The 23,503-nt window shown below is 37.8% G+C and overlaps 1 protein-coding gene across 4 annotated transcripts in view; it reads right to left on the reverse strand.

Moving 5' to 3' along the window:
• Nucleotides 1-7,739: 7,739 nt before the first annotated feature.
• LOC147007437 (uncharacterized) overlaps nt 7,740-23,503 on the reverse strand; it is a 41,337-nt gene continuing 25,573 nt past the window's right edge. The window contains exons 5-7 of one of the 4 annotated variants that reach the window (XM_085867155.1): nt 16,611-16,664; nt 15,882-15,979; nt 7,740-8,574 (exon numbers count right to left, since the gene is read on the reverse strand). In XM_085867155.1, the coding sequence (XP_085723281.1) occupies nt 15,884-15,979; nt 16,611-16,664 (150 nt within the window). In that variant the 3' untranslated portion in view covers nt 7,740-8,574; nt 15,882-15,883. Of the gene's footprint in view, nt 8,575-15,881; nt 15,980-16,385; nt 16,665-19,343; nt 19,605-19,841; nt 19,994-23,503 lie in introns of those variants that run through there. The other 3 variants (XM_085867156.1, XM_085867154.1, XM_085867153.1) reach the window with 3 other exon arrangements.

The following is a 23,503-nucleotide window of genomic DNA, read 5'->3' on the forward strand; positions in this document are numbered from 1 at the left end:
AGAATTTTATAACTTCAACAGGTGGTGGAAGGCCAAAACTATCAAAATAATATTTGTCTTGACTATTAAAAATACAAACCCAATGAGAACCGTTCCCATTATTATCTTCTAAGTTCATAATAATATTCTTTGTATGTTTCGGCACATTTGTTAATTCATCTCTCATACAAATAACCACATTATGAATTTTTAATTTCTTACAATATTTGACAAGTTGTAAATTTGATGTTGTATTCTTTCCAAATTTTTCCAACCACTCATCAATGCTCATTTATTTATTAGAAAGATATCATCCATTACCTCTTTTCGTTAATTTTACACCTGCTTGTGCTATAGAAGAAAGCATATCTCCAACTAGCAATCTCGCTTTATCAGGCAGACCTTCAAGTTTTTCAGCAAAATCTACAATTACGCCACTTCCACTAATTTGTTTCTCCAACTCTTTGTTATGTCTTTCCAATTCTTTTTGAGCCTGGAGTTGAGCCTTCCTTTCGTTGGCAGTTTTCACCGCTGTTGAAATACCACCCGTCAATGCTCCAACCGCACTTAAACCAGCAAATAAAGGAATTAGAAATGGGAGAAATCCTCCACTCGTCTCTCTTATTGAATATTTTTTCAACATTGGTTTTGTCATTTTAATTTTCAGTGAGCCAGTGTCATTCAAGATTTTAACCTGTTCTCTTGTGAGCAAAACATCAATTCTTACTGCTCCTTTTCTCTGAATTGTATTAACGTTAATCGTACAAGGCTTTTGATTTTGAACACAAGATGATAGTTTATGAAGATTGATTTGATTAACATATACCCCAGTTGGTATATTGCCACTCATTTATTGAATAAAAAATTATGTGAGACTAATCATCACACCATTATCTGTATTAATCTGCAATTCTGTTTCTTCCAAAAGCAAACAATATGTATCAACTTCTTCACTCTCTCCTCTTTCAATGTATAGGGAAGTATCCACTCGATTAGACTTTATAGTTTCCTTTTGCGCGCTCAGGTCAAACGCATAGATTGTATACAAACTTTTAAATGCTGTCATATCCAAAATAGGTTCTTTATTTCCATTACTTTCACACACCTTTTGGTAAGACTTGTATGCTTCAGCAAAATCATTTTTTCCCAATTAATTTCCAATCTATCTCGTGGATAAAATGTTCCATCTAGAGAAACGCGAAGTTGTTTCACCTTAGCATTATCACTCAATGCATTATTCTTGTCAGTCGCAGTATCACCATCTGGCTTTTTAAAAATGATCCACAGATATCGTGGCTTTCCTTCCAGAACACCCAAATTCCACGTGTAAGTAGTTTGATTGAGTTTAACGTGTTGACATCTTCTTTTGAGGTATGATACACTGAGTGGTTTCTTTGAGTTAAGTCTTCGATTCAACATCTCTTCTGTTTTAAGATTCGGAGTATATTCACTGATATACCAACTCATTTCCTCAATTACAAATTTATTCTGATCACCAAAAGCATTACCAACACCAAAAAGCAATCGATTTTCATTATCATTCCTTTGTAGTTGAAATCTAATTTTAAGACCATACAGAACTTTATCATGATCACAAAATCCAAATATACCTTTAAGAGGAACCGCCATAGTAAAACTATTTTCTGCTTTTGTATCATCATTATACGCTCCTTTCCTTTGAATATATCCAGGGTCTGTGTTTGTTCCCATTGACATATCAGGAATAAAACCTTCGACAGACCCCTTTCCCATTCTATCACTGAATGTATAGAGTGTAAATGTTGTCATTTCAGATACAGCAGAGACATAATCAACCGCTTCAACTTCTTGTGTTCCAATATACAAACGCACACTATCAAACATTTTCCAGAAGAAATCATTTACAAGTGTAGCGTTTGTGTTATTCCCAGCTTTAGTGAATTTAAATTTACACAACAAGAAACTTTCGGAGAGATTCAAATAGGTTTGTTGATTATTTATTTCAAAACTTTTTGTACCATTCGTATTCCAGTCTGTTCCAGTTATTGCATTTACCTTGAAGTAATCTTCTTTTTTAGTGGAGTTTGAGATAATAATAGTATCATCCAAATCATAGATACTATCAATTGCTTCCATACTTGTATTTATTTAGGAAAAAGATGTTAAAACTTTTGAAACCCTGATCCAAGTATTTGAATTATTTTCTGTCGTTCTTGGGGCCACAACTGAGTTTTGCCTTTCTTAATTTCTTTTATTGCTTGTAATTTATGAGATTCCTTCTGAGCATCTTTTATACTCTTTACAGCACCTGCTACATTTCCCACAGCAGAAGCAGTTGAACCAATTAGATCTTTATGTTTAAGAATAGTTGAACCAATACCCATGAGAGTATCAATTATCCCATCTCCTCTAAATTGATGTCCAACACCCCTTTGTCTCTTAGGTTTATAGTATCCTCTACCAAGATACATACCTTCACCCTTGTAGTATGGGGAAAGGAACATCCCATCCCCTGTAATTATTTTATATTTTCCCAACTCGTGTTTCCTCACAATAACCATCGTATTTATTTATTGGAAAACTTCACGTAGGTGAATTCTGATAGATATAACTTCTCCATTAAAAGAAATCACCACGATTATCTTGGTCGGTTATCCTAAAATTTACTCTGTGTATGGTTTTTTCCTGACACAGGTAGATAAACCAAATTTTTAGGTTCCATATTGAATTTATAACCAATTGGGGTTGAGTATGCGCTGAATGAAAATATTGTATTTGTTTTATCCATCATTATAAGCACCATCAATCAAATCACAGTGAATTAACACCGAATTTATTCCTGAGGATATTTGAATGACATTATCACTGTAAAAAGTCCCATTAGTTTCAATCTTTTTTGAGGAGAAACCCAATAACTCTCTAAATGAATTATCAATTGTGAAATCAACCTTGTAGTTATTTTTAACTTTAATCATTGATTTTGAAGTATGATTTTGGATGTTTATAACAATATTTTTTGGTTCATCACCCTGTTCTTTCATAAGACGAGCAATTTCGGAAGATGTTTGAGAAATCTCATATGCTCCGGGTGAGACTGTTATCGTTTTGTATCCACTTCCGGGATTATAACTAAACTTGTCATTTTTATCAGTTATATTAAATAAGGTATTATAAGTTTCCATGGACAATAAAGATGCCTCATATTCTTTTGTTGTGTCAAGTTGTAGTGGGTATGGGAATGAAGATGTGTGGTCGCTTGTTGTGAAATTGAAACTAAGGATTGTGCTTCTCATCTTATTTAATATGAGATAAAATGTCTTTATATTGAGATTTATTAATTATTTTCATGTTCATCAACTGGTCTAAAATGGCTGATGCTTCATTAAAACAATTGTTATTTCCAGCCTTCTTACTGCCTAACAACAACAACAGTCTATTAACTAATTGCGATGGGTCATTTGGAAGAAAACTAACACCTGAACCAAGGATACTTAAAGCCTGAATAATGTGTTTCTCCTTCTCATTCTTCCTACTTTTACCAGAAAGAATAACCTTATAATTTAGAGTGTTCAGCAGATCAATATATACTCTATCATCATTATTTTCCATATCCAATGGTTTATCAATATACTTTGATTCATCCCTCACAGTTGAACCTTGTCTTCCATCTTTTGTGAGAAGAAACATTAATCTCGGAGTTAGTTTAACAGGGGGTTGAGCAGAACCCAAGAACCTTAATTCATCATTAAATATCAATACCTTTTCTTGAACAAGATGAAATATTGCTGGTTGTTCTGTTGGAATGAGTCCTGCTTTGGTTTTTGAATCCGCTGAATATTCATTGTTTTGAACAGCATTCACAATATAATCAGGGGGTTGATTAATCTCTTCCAGTTGTTGAAATAATTCTTCATCATGATATTCTAATTCTCCAATATGCTCTAATTCTTCCTCCGTTATTTGAATGAAATCTTTTAACATTTGAAGCTTTCTGGGAGTATATTCTACTGTGGGAACTGTGGAAACATCTTTCATATTTCTTGGGAAGTTTTTAAAAGTGGTTTAAAAAATTTCTCTTGTTTTCTTTCAAATGCTTCTTCGCCCGTTAGTTTCTGTCTGCGTTTCTTCTTTATGTCTTCCTGTTGTTTTACAACTTTTGAAACCAACTCTTGATGTTCCTTAAATCTTCTTGCTCTTTCTTTTGCATCCATTTATTTATTGTAAAATATCATTTAATGAATTGTAAAGATCAACAGGGAAATTTTCCTTTTCTTCATCATTCAAGTAGATGTGTTCAAATAAATCCTTTTCTTTAAATATTTCATCAAATTCTTTATTAACATTAATGCGAGTTGTAATTTCTTCTTCACTAATACTTGCATCTCTGCTTTTCATACGTTTGCGTTGAGTTTCTTCATCAACATCAAAACCGAATGATAAAATCTTCACTGCACTCAGATGTTTAATAATTTGTCTCGTTCCTTCTGGATTAGTTTCTAATATCCGAACACCACCAGATTTTAGTTTCCTTAACTCACTCTTACAATGTGAATATTTTGTTGTACCAAGAGAAACCTCCTCAAACATTTGGCCTTCATTCCTCAATCGCATATGTTCCTCCACTGAAATATAGTGATAATCTTCACCTTTTACTTCTCCAGGTCTTATTGCTCTAGTTGTTGTTGATACAATGCGTATCACGGGGTGTTTTTTAAGTAAATTTACAATATTCTCATTTGTACTGCACAAGAACCTTGATTTATGAAAGTTTTTTCCAGAAGCAGATTTATAATAATAGTACCCACAAGATTTATAATAATAAATTTTATTTCTAAAAATATATAATATTATTATATTATATTATATTATATTATATATTATATTATATTATATATATTATTATTATATTATATTATTATATTATAAAATAATATAATAATAAATATTATAATATAATATCATAATAAATTTATAATAATACCCACAAGATTTATAATAATAGTTGTCATTTATATATGTAATTGTTTATAAAACAAAAAATATATCCCTTAATATCTCATCTTGTTTCACAACAATATATTTATATTTTTCAGTCGTGTGCTTCATGTAATCCTCAAATTTCTTTTTACTACATAATGTAGAACAATTATCTCTCCAAAAATTATTGATATCTATTGAATTTAACTTGAATAAAATAAAAGTATTCGCATTGTTTCTGATGGAACGACGAGGAAGTTGAAAGTACGATTGACTAAGATAAATACAATTACAAGAAGAATGTCTCCCTCTTGTGTAGTAGCTGTCCATTACCGTTTGGTTTCTCTCATTAACACAATCATCAAAGATAACGAGGTTCTTTTTGATTTATCCAAATCTTGGGGAGACGGTATATCATCCGTATTATCACTAAGAATACAAGTTATAGGATTTGATTTCTTTTACATCTCTGTGTATCACAAAATAGTTGAATTATATCTTCAATGTTATAATCATTTAGGTTTTTTTGGCGTTTAAATAAACCGATTATATCTTCTTTTTGAAGACCAGCATTAAAACCTTGTGAGAGTAGTTGATACTCTGGTTGAAAACTCGACTTTGTGAAAATTATTAAATTATCATAATCTAAAAAGTTGGGAGTGAGGAGCATTTTTAAAAGTAAGCAGGTTTTTCCACATCCACTTGAACCAACTATGAGACATCTTAATGAATTTGGGAGATTTTTATGGTTGTTAAATTTTATCTTATTTTCCCAAATAGGTAAAAAATCATTCATTTATATATTTGAAAAACAGGTTATTTAATTTATTATTGGCTTTTTTAGAAACTCTATATTTTATCCTAAGTTCAGGTTTAATTTCAAGATAATCCATTATTTTATTTGTACAATATCTTGTGTTGATATTTCCCTGAAAATTACATCCATGAATAATATACAACAACAATCCTTTGAACATTTCTCTTATACGTTCAGTTTCTTCCCTTGTAAGAAAAGGTGCGTTATCACCCTCATACTTTACATTCATTTCTCTAATCAATCTTGTAAAGTAATTCATTTTTGGTGTAAATCTTCTTCTTCTTTCGGCTGCTCCCGTTAGGGGTCGCCACAGCGGATCATCCGTTATGATCCGCATAGTGATTTGGCACATGTTTTACGCCGGATGCCCTTCCTGACACAACCATGGTCGCCTCTTACGACACAGGGATATGGTACACCTATTTTAACCGGGGTATACACCGGCCCAGTACACTGGTACTCATTTCGCCGACCTCGGAAGGATGACAGGCTGAGTCAACCCCCTGGTGTATTAATTCAGTGGCCCAACAGGGCTTGAACTCAGGACCTTTTGGATCCCAAGCCACTGCCCTAACCACTGCGCCAACACACCAGGCTATCATTTTTGGTGTAAATCTAAAAGAATTATTTTCCTTTTTATATTTTTTATTATCATTAATTAGAAGATAATCACAGAATATACATTGTTTATAGGCTTTTGACTCTGTGTTTAATCCCCGTCTTTCACACGCAGGACAATTCTCAAATTTGTCATATGGAGAATCAGGAAAGTCTAGCATATTTATAAAGTAAAACTTTACTTAAACTGAAATTCATCTATACTTTCAGTTGTATATTACCATCGATATCGATATACTTTTTTTTCATTATCAGATTCAACGACAACATTTTTTATATTAAAGGTAATTTTAAAATGATCGTTAATTACTATTGAACGAAATGTCATTTCACCTGATATATTAACATCCTTTATTTCATCAGGATTTACATCTTTAGGGTTGTTGAAAAAAATACAAATTTCTCCTTGCATATTACAGATGGTCTTATCTTTTCTTTCTAAAGCTTCATCCATAAGGTTTTTGTTTTTTGATACTTTTTCTTGTTTCATTGCTTTTTCTAGTTTTGAATATATTACTAGAAGGAGAGGAGAAACTTTTGTTAGAGATACTTTAATTGATGTTCTACCAGGTATACTAAAAGCCCTTCCACTGAAGGAAATTGAAGAACTCATATTATTTACCATAATAGTTTTTATCCAATAGTTGTTATATTTATCTTTGTTCAATTTTACATCCTTGACATATTTCTCAGTATCTTTAACAAATGAAGAGATTGATTGAAACTTGTCTTTTGTGTCTTGAAACATTGTATTTATTAAGTGAAAAAGTTGGAGGATAAAATGGTTTTAAGCACAGATTCACCTGTAAAATAAACGAAATTTTCATCAAGAAAATTTTAGTTTAAGCAAAGATTTATTATATAAATATGGTGAATACAACATACTGCGATGTTTGTAATCACGAATATAAACATTATAGAAAACACCTCCGAACCAACAAACACACATTTAATGTGTTTCATAAAATATCTCCTCTTGAGTTGGAAAGAAAACATTGTGATATCTGTTCAAAGGATGTTTTGAAGAGTAGTTATAATAAACATCTTCAATCACAAAAACACAAGAAAAATGAGTTTAAAGTAAAGGGAGACTATTATATTGAAAACACTGATGGGGCATTTAAAGGGCATATAAAAATAAGGATTTTTCAATTTGGAGAACCCGGTCCATCATCAATAGCTGAATCAATTGAAATAGTGAAACCCGATGTTGAAAAATTTATTAAAAAGACATTAAAAGAAATGAAAACTTTAAAGTTTTATATGGGAGTGAAAATGAATATGAAAAGACAAGATGAAGAACAAACTCCTTATATGAGAACAGATCTTCATTTTATAACATCATTTCAAGATTTTTTGAATAGTGGGGTTTATGAAGAACTATCAAGACAAGAGGAGGATGTTGATAATACAGTGGTAGGAAGTGGATTCAATATTAAAAAAATCATCGTTTTAGATATACACATTCTAAAATCAAACCCTCTTAAAGCTTCTTCTTATATTGAATTACCAAAAGAAATAAAACTAAAGAAGGCAGTTGTTAATATTAAGAATAATGATAATAAATGTTTTCTCTGGTCTGTTCTTGCTCACTTTCATCCACCAAAATGTAATTCAGAAAGAGTAAAACAATATATGAAATATGAGAATACCTTGGACATTAAAGATTTTAAATTCCCAATGCCACTAACAGATATTCCTAAATTTGAGAAAAAGAATAATCTTTCTATTAATGTATATGGATTAACGGATACAAACAAAGTTCAAATATTAAAAATTTCAAACAACTATAAAAATGAAGAAACACACATTGATCTTTTATATTTTAGTGTTGGAAAGAATTCACATTACACAGACATACATCAATAGTTTATCAAGATTAATCTCTTCTCAGGTATTCAGAACAGCAAACAAAATATATCCTTGTAAGCGATGTCTTAATTCATTTCATACAAAAGAACGATTAGAACAACATTCAAAATATTGTAGTAATCATAAATCAGCTGTAATTACAATGCCTAAACCTGGTGAAAAGATTTCTTTTGAAGATTATAATAAATCTATCATGCACCCATTTGTGATATATGCTGATTTTGAGTGTATCCTTAAAAAGATTAATACTGCTTCTCCTAATCCAAAAGAATCACATACAAATAAATATCAAAAACATATTCCTTGTGGTTTCTGTTATTATATCAAATCATCTGTTGGAGAAAAGTATAACAAACTTGAACATTATCGTGGAAAAAAAGCTTCACAAGAGTTTGTAAAACGATTAGAAAAGGATTGTATAAGACTCACTAAATTAATGAAAGAAACAAATGAACCGATGAAATTAACCAAAGAAGAAAAATTAGAATTTAGAAAGAACAATATCTGTCATATTTGTGAGGGGAAATTAAGGAGTCTAAAGTTAGGGATCATTGTCATCTTACTGGTAAATATAGAGGTCCCGCTCATTCCTGTTGTAATCTTAATTATAAATTACCTTCTTTTATTCCAGTCTTTCTTCACAACAGCGCCAACTATGATACACATCTATTTATAAATGAACTTTCAAAAACACCAGGGAATATTTCTGCCATAACAAACACAAGTCAAAAGTATATTTCATTTACAAAAATGATATTCACAAAACCTATAACTCGTATTCGGTTTCTTGATTCTTACAAGTTTATGGGAACACCACTAGCCTTCCTCGCATCAAATCTAAGCTCCACGGACTCTTTTCCAAATCTTAATTCATTCTTTCCAAAAGAGGAAATTCTCACTCAAGAGGAAATTCAGATTAAAGAGAGAATTCAAAGTAAAGAGGAAACTCTAATTAATGAAGAAATTCTAACTGAAGATGAAATTCTAATTATAAAGAAAATTCGAACAATGAATGAAATTCTAACTAAAGAGGAAATTCTGATTAAAGATGAAATTCTGATAAAAGAAGGAATTCTTACGAGAGAGGAAATTCAAACAAGGAATGAAATTCAAAGTAAAGAGAAAATTCTTACAAGTAAGGGAATTTATCCTTATGATTATATGGATTCATTTATGAGATTTAAAGAAACACAACTTCCATCAAAAGAAAGTTTCTATAATAACCTTTATGAAGTAGAGATAAGTGATAAGGAATATAAACACGCACAAGAAATATGGAAATTATTTAAGATAAAGAACCTTGGAGAATATCATGATTTATAACTAAAAACAGATGTTTTATTGTTAGCTGATGTGTTTGAAGCTTTTAGATCACTCTGTCATAATAAAAATTGTTATGGATTAGACCCTGCCCACTATTTCACAGCTCCTGGTTTAGCTTGGAGTGCAATGTTGAAAATGACAAAACAAGATATAGATTTCATCAGTGATGTTGATATGCTTTTGATGATTGAGAAGTCTAACAGAGGTGGAATATCACAAGTATGTTCAAAAAGATATGCTAAAGCAAATAATAAATATCTTCCAAATTATGATAGTGAAAAAGATAGTAATTATTTGATGTATTTTGATGCTAATAATTTGTATGGATGGGCAATGTCTCAATCTCTGCCTTATGGTAAATTGGAGTGGGTGGAAGAAAAGGATTATGAAAAGGCTTTGATGAATATTGTTATTTCTTCTCAAGAGGAATTGAATGACGAAGAAGAAGGTTATTATTTTGAAGTTGATTTGAGGTACCCGAGTGATCTTCATAATAAGCATAAAGATCTTCCTTTTGCATGTGAGAAAGAAACCCCAAAGAAAGAATGGTTAAGTGATTATCATAAAAGTTTTAATATTAAAGGTAAATCAACAGAAAAGTTATTAACAACATTCTATGATAAAGAGAGATGTTTTGCATCAGAGAAGCTTAAAACAGTTTTTGAGAGAAGAATTGAGAGTAGCTAAAATTCATAGAGTTTTAAAATTTAAACAAAGTCCTTGGGTGAAAAAGTAAATTCAATTCAATACAGATATGAGAGCAAATACAAAAGTAAAATTTGAAGGGGATTTTTATAAATTAATGAATAATGCTGTATTTGGAAAGACTATGGAAAATGTTAGAAACAGGCAAAACATTAGATTCGCAACATCTTGGAAAGAAGCTTCGAGATTGATAAATAAACCAAGTTTTGAGAGAGAAGAGGTTTTTTCAGAGAACTTTTCTGCAATTCATATGAAAAAGGAAAGTATTGTAATGGATAAACCAATTTACATTGGAACAGCAGTTCTTGATTTATCAAAGATATTGATGTATGATTATTTGTATAATGACTTAAAGAAAGAGTATGGTGAAAATGTTTCATTGTTGTATATGGACACTGATAGTTTTATCCTAGATATAAAAACTGATGATGTTTATAAAGATATGAGGAAAAATATTGGAGTATATGATACAAGTAATTTCAGCAAGAAGAGTGAGTTATTTTCCAAAAAGAATGAAAAGGTTATTGGTAAGTTTAAGGATGAGTTGGGTGGAAAAGTAATGAGTGAGTTTATTGGATTGAGAGCAAAGGCATATGCTTATAAGTATGGTGATCAGATTGATAAGAGGTTAAAGGGAATAAAGAAATATGTAATAAAGAAATCAATAACTTTTAGAAATTATTATAATTGTTTGATGAATAAGAAAGAAGAATACAGGAAAATGAATACAATAAGAAGTTATAAACATAACATATATAGTGAAGAAGTAAATAAAAAGGCATTAGGAGCCTTTGATGATAAGAGATTTATTTTAGATAATGGAATAGATTGTGTTCCATATGGATATTGTATGATAGAGTGTATAAAATAGATTGCGTTTTAACGATGGGAAGATGGGTTAGGGTTTTTTAAGGGCTACCGCCGCGTTTATTCACAATATATAAATGGTTAAACCAAGTATTAATCAAACTAAAGAGTGGAGAAAATCTCAGTCTTGGTATATAAATGGAAAACATAATGAATGTGAAAAATATCAAATAAGTCTTATTGAAAAAATAACTAAAACAAAGGTAAATAAAACAAATAAGCGAATCAATTTAAAAAGTAGTAAGTTAGAGGATGTAAAGAAAAAAATGAATATCCTTGAATGGACTGAAAACTTTGATGGTTATCAATTGAACAATGAAAAAACAATTTACTATAATCTCAAAATGATATGTGGCTCAGGAGGTGGTCAAACAAGAGCATTAAGAGAAGTTTATCATTTCGTAATGGCACAAAAGGGGTATCTTAAAAAATATAAAGATTCAAATGTTTTGTTTGTCAATATTTTAGATGGGGATTATTGTGCAAAGAAAATTAAACTATTGAAGGAATTTGAGAATGAACAAATCTTTATAGGTTCAATGAGTGAGCTGATCAACCTCCAGGTTAAAAGGGGAGACAAATAAATATACCTTGGGATAGCCTGGTTATATATATACAAAGCCTGGTGTTGGGTTAGTGGTTCGGGTGGCGGCTTGGGATCCCAGTGTCCCGAGTTCGAATCCCGCTCAGCTGCTGAATTAACACCAGGGGGTTGACTCAGCCTGTCATCCTTACGAGGTCGGCGAAATGAGTACCAGTATACTGGTCCCGGTGTATGCCCCGGTTAGAATAGGTGTACCATATCCCTGTGTTGTAAGAGGCGTCCAGGAAGGGCATCCGACCAGAAAACATTGCCTCACAAAAAGCCAAACCCCTGCACAGCAGGGAAAAACGGATAAAAAGGGGGTTTATTTTTAGGGAAAAAAAAAGGGAATCGCTGAAAATCCCCCATTCATTTACATGGGGAAAAGTGAGCTGGAACCAGTATATTCACCCTACTCATCTGCAGTCTGCTTATCTTTACCTGCAGAAGATGCAGGCGTGAGAAACTGAAAACTTTGCAGTATTTTCGAAATTCAGAAACGGATTCCACGTGATTCAACGCACCGACCAACGCTGGGCTGGCCTTGGATCAGACTTTGTGATCAAACAGACCCTGATGTGGTCCATTAAATGTACAGGGGGCCTGACAAGAGGAAGTGGAATGACTGAACATCAAAGAGCTGTTTGGACAATGTCGTCTCCAGTATCCTCCAGCAACAGCTACGCCATGCAGGAATTCTGTCGAACCGTATAAACAATGAGCGAACAGCACAAAGAGGAATCTGCATCACAAATAGACATGGACACGATGGACTTGGCCAAAATTGCCACAAAGCTTGAACAACATTCTCCATTCTCGGATGAGGTGACCCTTCGTGACATCATCACAGGTATAAATGCTAATGAGGATGTCAATGTGCAAGACCTTTTCATTGTTGGCAGAAACACAGTGAATAAAATGGAAGGACAATCTGTCTTCTCGGATTCGCACAAATGAAACACTGCAGTGAGGACACGAACATCAACCCAGGCCAAAAAAGATCACCGAGGATTGAGCCATTGATCCAGCACTGTTATTTCAGAGGTTCCTTGTGGTATCTCAGCAGGCAAATCTGTGCCTCGATGAGGGAATGAAATGTGAACTTTCCCCATATCCTCCATCCTTGTTTGAAGCAAAGAATCGTGTGCAGAATCCAGAAAAAGCACAACTTCTGGACGCCATACTTCATCATGTTACTTCATGACGCATGTTACTTCATCAGAAGATGCAGTTATTCAGTCCATTCCAGAGACTGATCGCTATGTTCTAGATGGTGGTTCACTTCTACATCGACTGAAATGGACCGAAGGCAGCACCTCCAGCTCAATTGCCGATGCCGACGCTTCTTTCACATCAGACCTGTCCGGCAATGCCACCGTTGTCTTTGATGGATATGATGGAGGACCAAGAACAAAGGACAATACGAATCAGCGACAAAGTCGAGCTCTGGTTTCGAAAAAGGTCAACATATCGGATACAACAACATTCTTTGGGAGAAAGGAAGATTTCCTCTCAAATGTTATGAACAAACAGGACCTCATACACTTGATCTCTGAACACTTGTGGCAGAAAAGCTGTCATGTCTTCCAAGCTGAAGGAGATGCAGACTTGGACATCGTGAAAGCATCCGTCACAATGACATCCTCCAATGCAACAACCCTGATCGGAGAAGACACCGATCTGCTGGTATTGCTGCTGTATCATGCAACTTCGAAGGAATGCAAGTCCCTGTACTTCAGGTCAGACAAGGGGAAACCAAATGTTAATAAAATCGAAGTTCTGAAACGGTTACTTGGTGACGATGTCTGCTCTGATCTACTGTTTGTTCATACTTTCTCTGGATGTGACACTACTTTGAGAATCTTTGGGATGGGGAAGAAATCTGTTGTCCAAAAAGTCATCAAGGGTGAATCTGTCTTGCGTGCCTGTTCACAGGTCTTTTGCACACCAATGGTAGATCAATTTACTGTAGAAACCACTTGTTGCAAGGCAATTGTGTCCTTGTTTAACGGAACCGAATCTGACTCTTTGGCATCATTACGCAACAAGTTGCTTTTCATGAAAGTGGCCGCAGAGACCTTCGTGACAATCAAAAAGAATGCGTCCAACAACCTGAGTCACAAACCTTCACTCTCGGCAGACGTACCGACAAGTCATGGTTTGGATGGGCAAGGAAGACGGCATGAACCCTACTGAATGGGGCTTGGATGTGCAAGAGGACAAAAATATTCCACTCCTGATGCATCAGAGCCCTGCACCAGACATTCTGCTCAAAATGATCCATTGCAACTGCACTACAGGATGGAGCATACTGAAATGTAGCTGTAATAAACATGGCCTTGAATGGACCAGAGCTTGCAGACCTTGCCAAGAAGGCAACTGTGGTTATGTGGTTACTGAGCCAGTTTCAGATGATGAAAATGAAGACTAAATATTCGGTGGAAGGAACGTTGGAACATACGCTCGACAGATCAAAACTAATTTCTCGAGGGGAGACTGTGCAACACTTTTGGTATTTTGGAGTATTTTAATCAGTTTTTGTTTGGATGTCAATCGTCTATTTAGTTATTTTTACTAATGCCGTATTTAGACCCTTTGTGGTAGTCAATTTTTGGTAACTTTTAATATGTTGTTCTGAAGACCAAATAAAACAAAAAGATTCCATAAAACGTTTTCTTGCAATTTTTTGGGGGTCATGTGACATATTGATCCTACTATTTTATACCGGCTCAATGATAAACTTCCCAGTCATGAACTCTGGTATATATATGATGTGATTTCTTTCCAGGGAAGTCTTTCATCGACCGCATTTCAGATGAGATGGAAGGAAAACATAATTTAGTCATTGTGATTTTCATGATTTGTTTTTCGAGACAAATAAGTCCTGAGACCTCTGAGTGTGAGACCTGAGAATGCTAATTATTATGAGACCTCTGTATTAATTTACTTCTTTCCATCCATAAAGTGCTGCTTCATCAGGATTAAGATTACCACACCTGTTTGGTTAAGTTTTTAAAAGGGGACAGTGGGTGTCTTGGGCTGGCAGAATGGCCCACAGGTTGGTACACTCACTTTTAAGCTGTCCAGCCTAGCTTTGAATCCAAACCCAGCTTTAAACTGTCATCCCAGTGTTTCACAGGCAGGGTGATTCATAAATGTGTGTTCCGTCGCTTGGTTGGACGTAAACATACACGTCCCATCTCCTGGGATTAGTTGGTGGACGTTAAAGATCCCACGGTGTCCTTTTGAAGAGTAGGTGAGCTATCGCTGGCACCATGAACAAATTAAAAATTCCTGACAGAATCAGCAGAGGGTATTGCATCAGTTGCACAGCTGTACCCCCAGCCAATGATGCTACACAGACAGTAGAACAAGCAGCTGTGTCTTGAGCTTGCTTTACCATAGCTTGTGTTTTTCCCAAGTTGATGACGTGTTATGATGGGGGTTTTGGGTGCTCCACGAATGTGCGTCGAGGAGCTTGGTGTGATGAGAATAAACCACCTGATCCACACACTTGTGGGGGTAATTCATGAGCCTATGGATACGATAACCCTGGAAGTTTGACATTGAGAGTGTTGTCGTGATTTTTCCACTCTCATCAACAGTGTGGGTATTCCATATTCTCGTCCTCACTGAGTAACTCCAAGATTTTGAGAGATCAAGAGGTGAGGGACAGATTATAAACTCTAACTTTCATGGCCATGACGATTACCATGGATATCCTGGGGGTCAATATGAACGGTAAGATTAAAAACAATGATTTTGGAGGTGAAAGGTTCAACAAAGGTCATTAAAAACCACTTGGGTTATTCGAAGGACAGCATCCAGGAATTATACTTTTCTTATCGAACAAGTGTGTTCTCATAACTTTACATTGAGACCAATTTACCTGAATTTGTGTCAGAGTTTAAACACCTGTGTTAAATAATTTAATACAACATCAATCCCTGGAGAGTGAGATTAAAATTCAGTTTATACCCTCAACTATCAATCTGAAATTGCAAAATCGAGTTATCACCTTTACTCATACTGTTTATCGAAACACATTTCAACACCCAAATTACTCCCAACCCCTTGTTTGTTGTTGTTGTTGTTGTTGTTGTTGGTTGTTGCTTTAACTAAAAATTGTATGGCAGTATAAACATAAAACTTATTTCCGACCTTCATGCCTTCTTTTCCATCTGAACCTGGCAGTCCCAGCTCACCCGGTGGGCCAGGAGGGCCAGGGTGACCCAGCTCTCCCATGGGTCCAGTCTGGCCTGTTGAACCCAAAAAAAGCAATGAGAAAAAAAACGAAATTAACATAATGATAACACTGATCACAAATAACACCTGTGATCAAGTCCAATTATATTGTCACTTCAACACTTCACTCCAACAATTATACACATGCGTACACAATGACCCACACACACACAGTTGTAAATTTACACACATTTAATGTGCACACATACATCGAAACAACTGTGTAAACACACACACACACACACACATACACACACACACACACACACATACACACACACACACACACACACACACACACACACACACACACACACACACACACACACACACACACACACACACACACACACACACACACACACACACCAAGGATTCGATTCCTGGCACTCATTAATTCTTCCACTCTTGTGGATAAAAGGACAATAATACATGTGAAGAGTGAAAGGAAGCAGACTTCACATGTCCTCAGAAGGATGTTGTGAGTGCTGCATCCAACATCTCGAAGATTCACCAATTGTGACATCACACAGAACACACTCATATATCATCGTCTATCAATGCGAAATAAATCATTCCATCACTGTCTGTGGCATGAAGGCTTCCAGGAAAATATATTATTGATGAACTTGCTCTTGTCTTTACCTGAGGTCCAATGACTCCTGGAGGACCAGGTGGCCCAGTTTTTCCTTGAAATCCCTGAAGGAAAGAAAAGAGAAAACAATTGTACACCTTATGGTTCCATTGGTGTTGGTTGGTTCCATTAAACCAAGAAGAGAACGGGAAGCAAGTTGGTTCCATGAAAAGTTACACTCATTTTAAAACACACTGAAGCTTCGTTACGTATGTGAATGCGATGCAAATTCCACTCCGATCCTGAGATCTCTGCACAAATAAATAAACAAATAAAAAATTTAAGCAACAAAACCAACCCAAACTGCCTTCCAAGAACTGCTCCCTCCAAAGAACTACCAACTCTCTGAATTATGAACCCTCCGAACTCGACAACTCTGCAAACACTCACACTTTGAGACTCTGAGTGGGGCGGGGCTGACGCGCTGATCGTCCTGATTGGACAGGGACCTCCATGGATCCGCCCTTTCTGGTCGGGGTTATGGTCGAGCAGGGAAAACCCCGCCCCCTCGACGCGTGTCTGTTCGAATGTAGGTAATTTGGTCACAGGAAATTTGGTCACAGGAAACTTGGTCACGGGAAACTTGGTCACGGTAAAACGGTCACAAGGTAATTTGGTCACGGTATTATTTTTATTATTATTATTATTATTATTATTATTATTATTATTATTATTTATTCACTGCATTTAAGGCCAGTGAGGCCCAAAAGCAGTCATAAACATTTTCATTTCATGGCCGGCGAATCTTGTTGGCATAATGACGTATTGACCAAGTTTGACGACAACTTTCAAAATTTGACCTTTGCAAAACCTTTAAAGGTCACAAAACAATGTTCTTCTTCTTCTTCTTTCGGCTGCTCCCGTTAGGGGTCGCCACAGCGGATCATCCATTATGATCCGCATAGTGATTTGGCATAGGTTTTACGCCGGATGCCCTTCCTGACGCAACCCTGATCGCCTCTTACGACACAGGGATATGGTACACCTATTTTAACCGGGGTATACACCGGCCCAGTATACTGGTACTCATTTCGCTGACCTCGGAAGGATGACAGGCTGAGTCAACCCCCTGGTGTATTAATTCAGTGGCTCAACGGGGCTTGAACTCAGGACCTCTTGGATCCCAAGCCGCTGCCCTAACCACTGCGCCAACACCAGGCTCCAATCACAAAACAATGTTGTGGACATTAAAATAAGGAAACAGGATACGTGCTATACCTTATTGGAGTTAGTTCGTCGAACAAGGTCGAAAACCCGGTTCGATTCCAACAACTTTGAAAATTTAACCTCTGTGGCCTTTGAAGGTCAAAGGTCAAGGATTATGACCTTTCGTGGCAAAACTTCCTCTGGAACATTCCAGGAACAATATAACGTCATATAGGCAACATGGGATTTTGCACTCCTCGGATTATCCATACTTTGATGAAATCAGCGTAAAAACAAACTTGAAGGAGGGGCCACGGGCAAGGTGTTCGAGATAGAGCAAAATGGTTTCAATAATTTAGGTGGGGAATGACCTCAAGATTATGCATAAAAAATATTGTCATCCTCGCTCTCAAAGTTTGGGCGATCGAATGATTTTTACATCAAAATTCGCAGTTTTCCAAGTTTGTGACCTTGTGACCTCGACCTTGGGACGAAAATGAAAAATCGGACAAGGACAAGTTTTAGATAATTCATTTTGCTATTCAAATACCGAAGAACCCATTGCATTCAGTCAATTCCCTCCTCTCCCCCGCCACACTTTCCCCCTTCCCCTCCCCCTCTCTCACCCCTATCACTCTCTATCATCCCTATCCCTCACTATCCCACCCCTATTCTTCTCTCTCCAACCTTCTTCCTCCTCGATCCTTCCCCTCCCCCCTCTCTCCCTCTTCCCCTCCCCCCTCTCTCCCTCTTCCCCTCTCACTTCCATCCACTCTCACCTCCCTCCTCGCCTCTATCCTTCCCATCCCTCCTTTCCCTCGTCCCCTTCCCCCTCTCCCTCCTATCTTGAATATTCCCATCAGCGAAGCGACAGGTAGTATTTGCTGGTAAACAAGTAAACAAACACGAATTAATCTTTAAACTTTACATTTTCACACTTTCCTCAATTTAAAGAGGTTATGATCATCTATAAATTATTAAATGAGTCAGGTGGTCATGAGAATTCAAGTCCTGGACCCTTCGTGATGGGTAATGTTGTTAAACGTGTCCTTTATGATCCATCCATGAAGACCACACTCTGTACAGAGAGAGCATCAGTGCTGCAACAGCAGTTACCTGGGTTATTGGACACAATCCTGGACAGGTGACCACTCTGACACAGGATACTCAAACGGCTCAATCCTCCCAGCAAGCTGGTATCACTTTGCCAACCTCAGAAGGATGACAAGTTGAGTCAACCCCACCTGGTATTCATTCAACAGGTAAGTGGGATTTGAACTGAGGACCCATGTAAACCAAGTCCACCACCCCAACCATTAAACCAACACCAGGTATACTTTTATATTTTTTCCAAAACAGATAAACAGAGTAGGTACAAACATACCTATCCCGTGACAATGGTTTCATAACAGTTCATACAGCAGGTCAAAGGTCGAGGTCACAGTTTTAGGTCAAAATTTCGTGAAAAATGATTTTTGGGTCAAACTTTGACCTTGAACTTGTGACTTCCATCCATCGAGCAGAATTAATTAGTTTCCTGGAAAACTCTCACCAACTCTACTTTACAAACAGCCGACTGGTTTAGTGGAAACGAAGTTCACCCATCACATCTTTAAATATATTATTGAACATAATTTGGCCTAAAATAAGGTTGTTACAGGACGAGCTATAAACTCCCAACCTGGTGATTCACAGGGAAGGTGTTGCATCAGTGAGCACACCTTCCTCTGAAAGCAAAGGTAAGTCTCTAATCTTCTCATCCAGTGATTCCTCAAGGACGTTAAAGCTGCCACTGCAGTCCTCAAGAACAGGCCATTGTGTGCCGGTGCAGTGGCCCATAATCACAAGTAAATCTTCATCTGATTTGTTGTGAACGAGATTAAAGAGGAATGAAGTGATGAGGGATAAAATGATGTCATACATGTGCAAGAGGGAGGGAGGGTAACATGTCATGCATGGGATTTCCATTCACAATTCAATTACGGCTCCGCTCCAGATATCATGACATTCACGAAATCAATGAGTTCCTGTGTTTGTACACAGCACGGATCAGCACGGGAAACACAAGTTCTCGGTACAGGGTGAACGTCACGTACCGGGTCTCGGGTGAACCGACCATGGACCCGCGGTCTTCCGGAGAACCTCCCGGGGATCCCGAGGTGTTCGCTCTGAGATCTCGGGTCATGGTGGACCGCACGTCGTGTCGGTGAAGGACGGTACGCTGTGGTAACCGAGTGAAGAGCGCGAGCTGTTTGGGGAAAAAGCGAACAGGGAGATCGCGGTGTCTGATTGGTTCCCGCCACATCACGTGTCCATGATTTAAAATAAATACAAAGATTGAACGTTTCGTTTTAACGGATTGTTTGTGTTTCACATTGTGTTGTGAAAGTGGAAAATCGAGTCCGAGTTCGTCGATGATTATTCCCTCGATACGAATCAACGTTCTTTATTTTCTGTTTTTGTCTTTATCGAAAATCTTCCCTCCATAACGGAGTTATATATGGGTATGTGGGTATGTAGGTGGGTATGTATTACTCCTCCGGAAGGATTTTACCGAGGAAGCTGAAACTTTCAGGGATTAATGAGGAACCCCGACATTGTGTCTGTGCAAGTTCCGATTGATTCCATCAACTTTTGAGGGAAAAGTTAATTCAGGACCCTTCGGGACCCCCATTCATGATGATAGAAGGAAAACCACGGGGTAACCTTCCCGGGTCAGATTACGGTCACGTGTGTGTCCCAGTGGTGCTCAGGTTTCGTACACCAGACGACGGTCTCCTTGGGTTAACCTGAGGCTGTCACTTTGGGTGAGTGTCTGGAATGTCCTTTCCATAAGAGAGGATGATCACCTGTCTCTGTTATAGCGGACAAGCTCGAAATGGCGGGCGAGCTTGAAATGGAGGACGAGCTTGAAATGGAGGATGAGCTCAAAATGGCGGGCGAGCCCAAAATGGCAGACGAGCCCAAAATGGCAGACGAGCCCAAAATGGCGGACGAGCCCAAAATGGCAGGCGAGCCCGAAATGGCGGACAAGCTCGAAATGGCGGACGAGCTCAAAATGGCGGACGAGCCCGAAATGGCGGACGAGCTCAAAATGGCAGACGAGTCCGAAATGGCGGGCGAGCCCAAAATGGCGGACGAGTCCAAAATGGCAGGCGAGCCCGAAATGGCGGACGAGCTCGAAATGGCGGACGAGTCCAAAATGGCGGACAGCTCAAAATGGCGGGCGGCCCAAAATGGCGGACGAGCTCGAAATGGCGGACGAGTCCGAAATGGCGGACGAGCTCAAAATGGCGGACAAGCACGAAATGGCAGACGAGCTCGAAATGGCGGAAGAGCTCGAAATGAAATGAGGATGAGCTCGAAATGGCGGACGAGCACGAAAAGCGAAACAGCTTGGAGGGAAGTGTGCATACTTCTCGAGTATCCTCCCAACCTTTGCTTCGAATTTAAAGATGCATCTATAAATTTGACTGACTTCTAACTGATTAATAATAGCCCTTCTCTCCAGATCAAACTGAATACTTTGACCATGTAATCATGGAGAATCACAGGTTGACTTCTTCATCGAGCAGGTGGTTAGCCTTACAGTGGAAATCTTTTGGTTTTTGGGTCACTTAGTGTGAGCAGAAACTTATTTTGGAGGAAAGGAAGTTCATATTGTACAAGTTCATATTGTACAAGTTCATATTGTACAAGTTCATATTGTACAAGACATATTGAGTTTATATTGTAACATTAGGAAATCAAGACAGGAGGAAAAAGCCTTTTGGTCCATGATGCATGTGCCACACCATCATGAGAGCAATCTCACTGAACATCAGACACGTGGAGAATGGTTGAATTTCAAATATTTCGATACTCCATGGGATCAACCACAATCTCTTATAAGGCTGAATGGTCCTGTTTTCTTCCGAGTAGCCCTCTCCACTCACCAGGTTATTTTTTTTCTGTACGACAATACGACCCCCCCCCCCACCTCCCCTCCCAACCTATCTCAACCCCAACACACACTCCTCGTCCTCACATATTTCTCTTGAAGATGAGCACTTTCTCAAACTCCCAAATCTCAAAATAAACTACATCCTGTCTAATTGGACAGATGATATCTGCGATTTGGCCTCCAAAGCCCACTGCTGCCTTGTGATTCTGAGAAAGGGGAGGTCCTTTGTCAAGTATCATGGAATGAAAGGCTTTCAATGATCTGTCATGAAAAGAGCTCCTAACTTCACACAACTGCTGTCACTTCCAAGATTCCCCTCCTTTAAACCATTAAAACCTTCTCTCTATACCAGAGGCATTGGTGCTCTTGAAATATTTCACCAACTCTGTTGTGCTCCTCTTACCTCTGCCACCGAAGGTGAATGGAGGTTATGTTTTCACCACTGTCTGTGTTTTTGTCAGTTTGTCTGTCTGTGAACAGGATATCTCAAAGGTTGTGGACAGATTTGGAGAAAATTTGGTGGAGAGGTTGGATGTGTGACAAGGATGAAATGATTATATTTTGGTGAAGATCGGGATCCCGATACTTGAATGTTTTTCAGTGATTCTTTCCCATTGAGAGATTGGGCCAAAATCGATATATAGCAGGATCTCTCATAAGGTTATGGACGAATGAAGCCGGAACTTAGTGGACAGGTTGGGTGTGTGATAAAGACTAATCAATTCAATTTTGGTGTAGATCCGGATCCGGATCCGGAGTGTGGGCACGAGACCCCGAGTGTGGACACGAGACCGAGAGTGTGGGCAAGAGACCCCGAGTGTGGGCACGAGACCCCGAGTGTGGGCACGAGACCCCGAGTGTGGGCAAGAGACCCCGAGTGTGGGCACGAGACCGCAGGTATTTACACGAGACCCCGAGTGTGGGCATGAGACCCCGAGTGTGGACACGAGACCCTAAGTGAGGGCACGGGACCTCGAGTGTGGGCACGAGACCCTGAGTGTGCACATGAGACCCCGAATGTGGGCACGAGACCCTGAGAGTGCACATGAGACCCCGAGTGTGGGCACGAGACCCTGAGTGTGCACATGAGACTTCGAGTGTGGGCACGAGACCCCAGTCAGGGAATTTCTCGTTACCTGTGCCACCGAACGTGGACGCCCGTTCGGTATTCACCTATTTGTTTGTCTTTTTGTCTGTGAGCAGGATATCTTAAAGCGGTGTGCATGGATTCCGATGAAACTTGGTGTGGACAGGTTGGGTGTGCGACAAGGACGAACTGATTCGATTTTGGTGAAGATCCGGATCCGGATCCGAGAATATCTGTTTAATTTTTCAAGTAATTCTTCACCATTGAAAGGTGGGGCCAAAACGATGTACAGTATGTACTGTACATCGTGATATCTCAAAGGGAAATGGCGCAATTCGACGTGTTTTCACCGTCCTCTGTGTGATCCACCTGCAGGGACCACAGTGTCACGTGATACTCCAGTTAACCCTTAAAACGACAAACTGAACATGCTTAACATGACATTCCACATTATCCCTGCACCAGAAACACCAGGTGGGTTGATCATAGGTGGATCAACAACACTCGGTGGGTTGATCATAGGTGGATCAGTTGCACCAGGTGGGTTGATCATGGGTGGATCAATAACACCAGGTGGGTTGATCATAGGTGGATCAACACCAGGTGGGTTGATCATAGGTTGATCAACACCAGGTGGGTTGATCATAGGTGGATCAATAAAACCAGGTGGGTTGATCATAGGTTGATCAATAACACCAGGTGGGTTGATCATAGGTGGATCAATAAAA

The sequence above is a fragment of the Eptatretus burgeri genome, unplaced genomic scaffold (assembly GCF_056783735.1).
Source record: "Eptatretus burgeri isolate ZD-2024b unplaced genomic scaffold, Ebu_testis_v1 Ebu_testis_scaffold_170, whole genome shotgun sequence".
Classification (NCBI taxonomy): domain Eukaryota; kingdom Metazoa; phylum Chordata; class Myxini; order Myxiniformes; family Myxinidae; genus Eptatretus; species Eptatretus burgeri.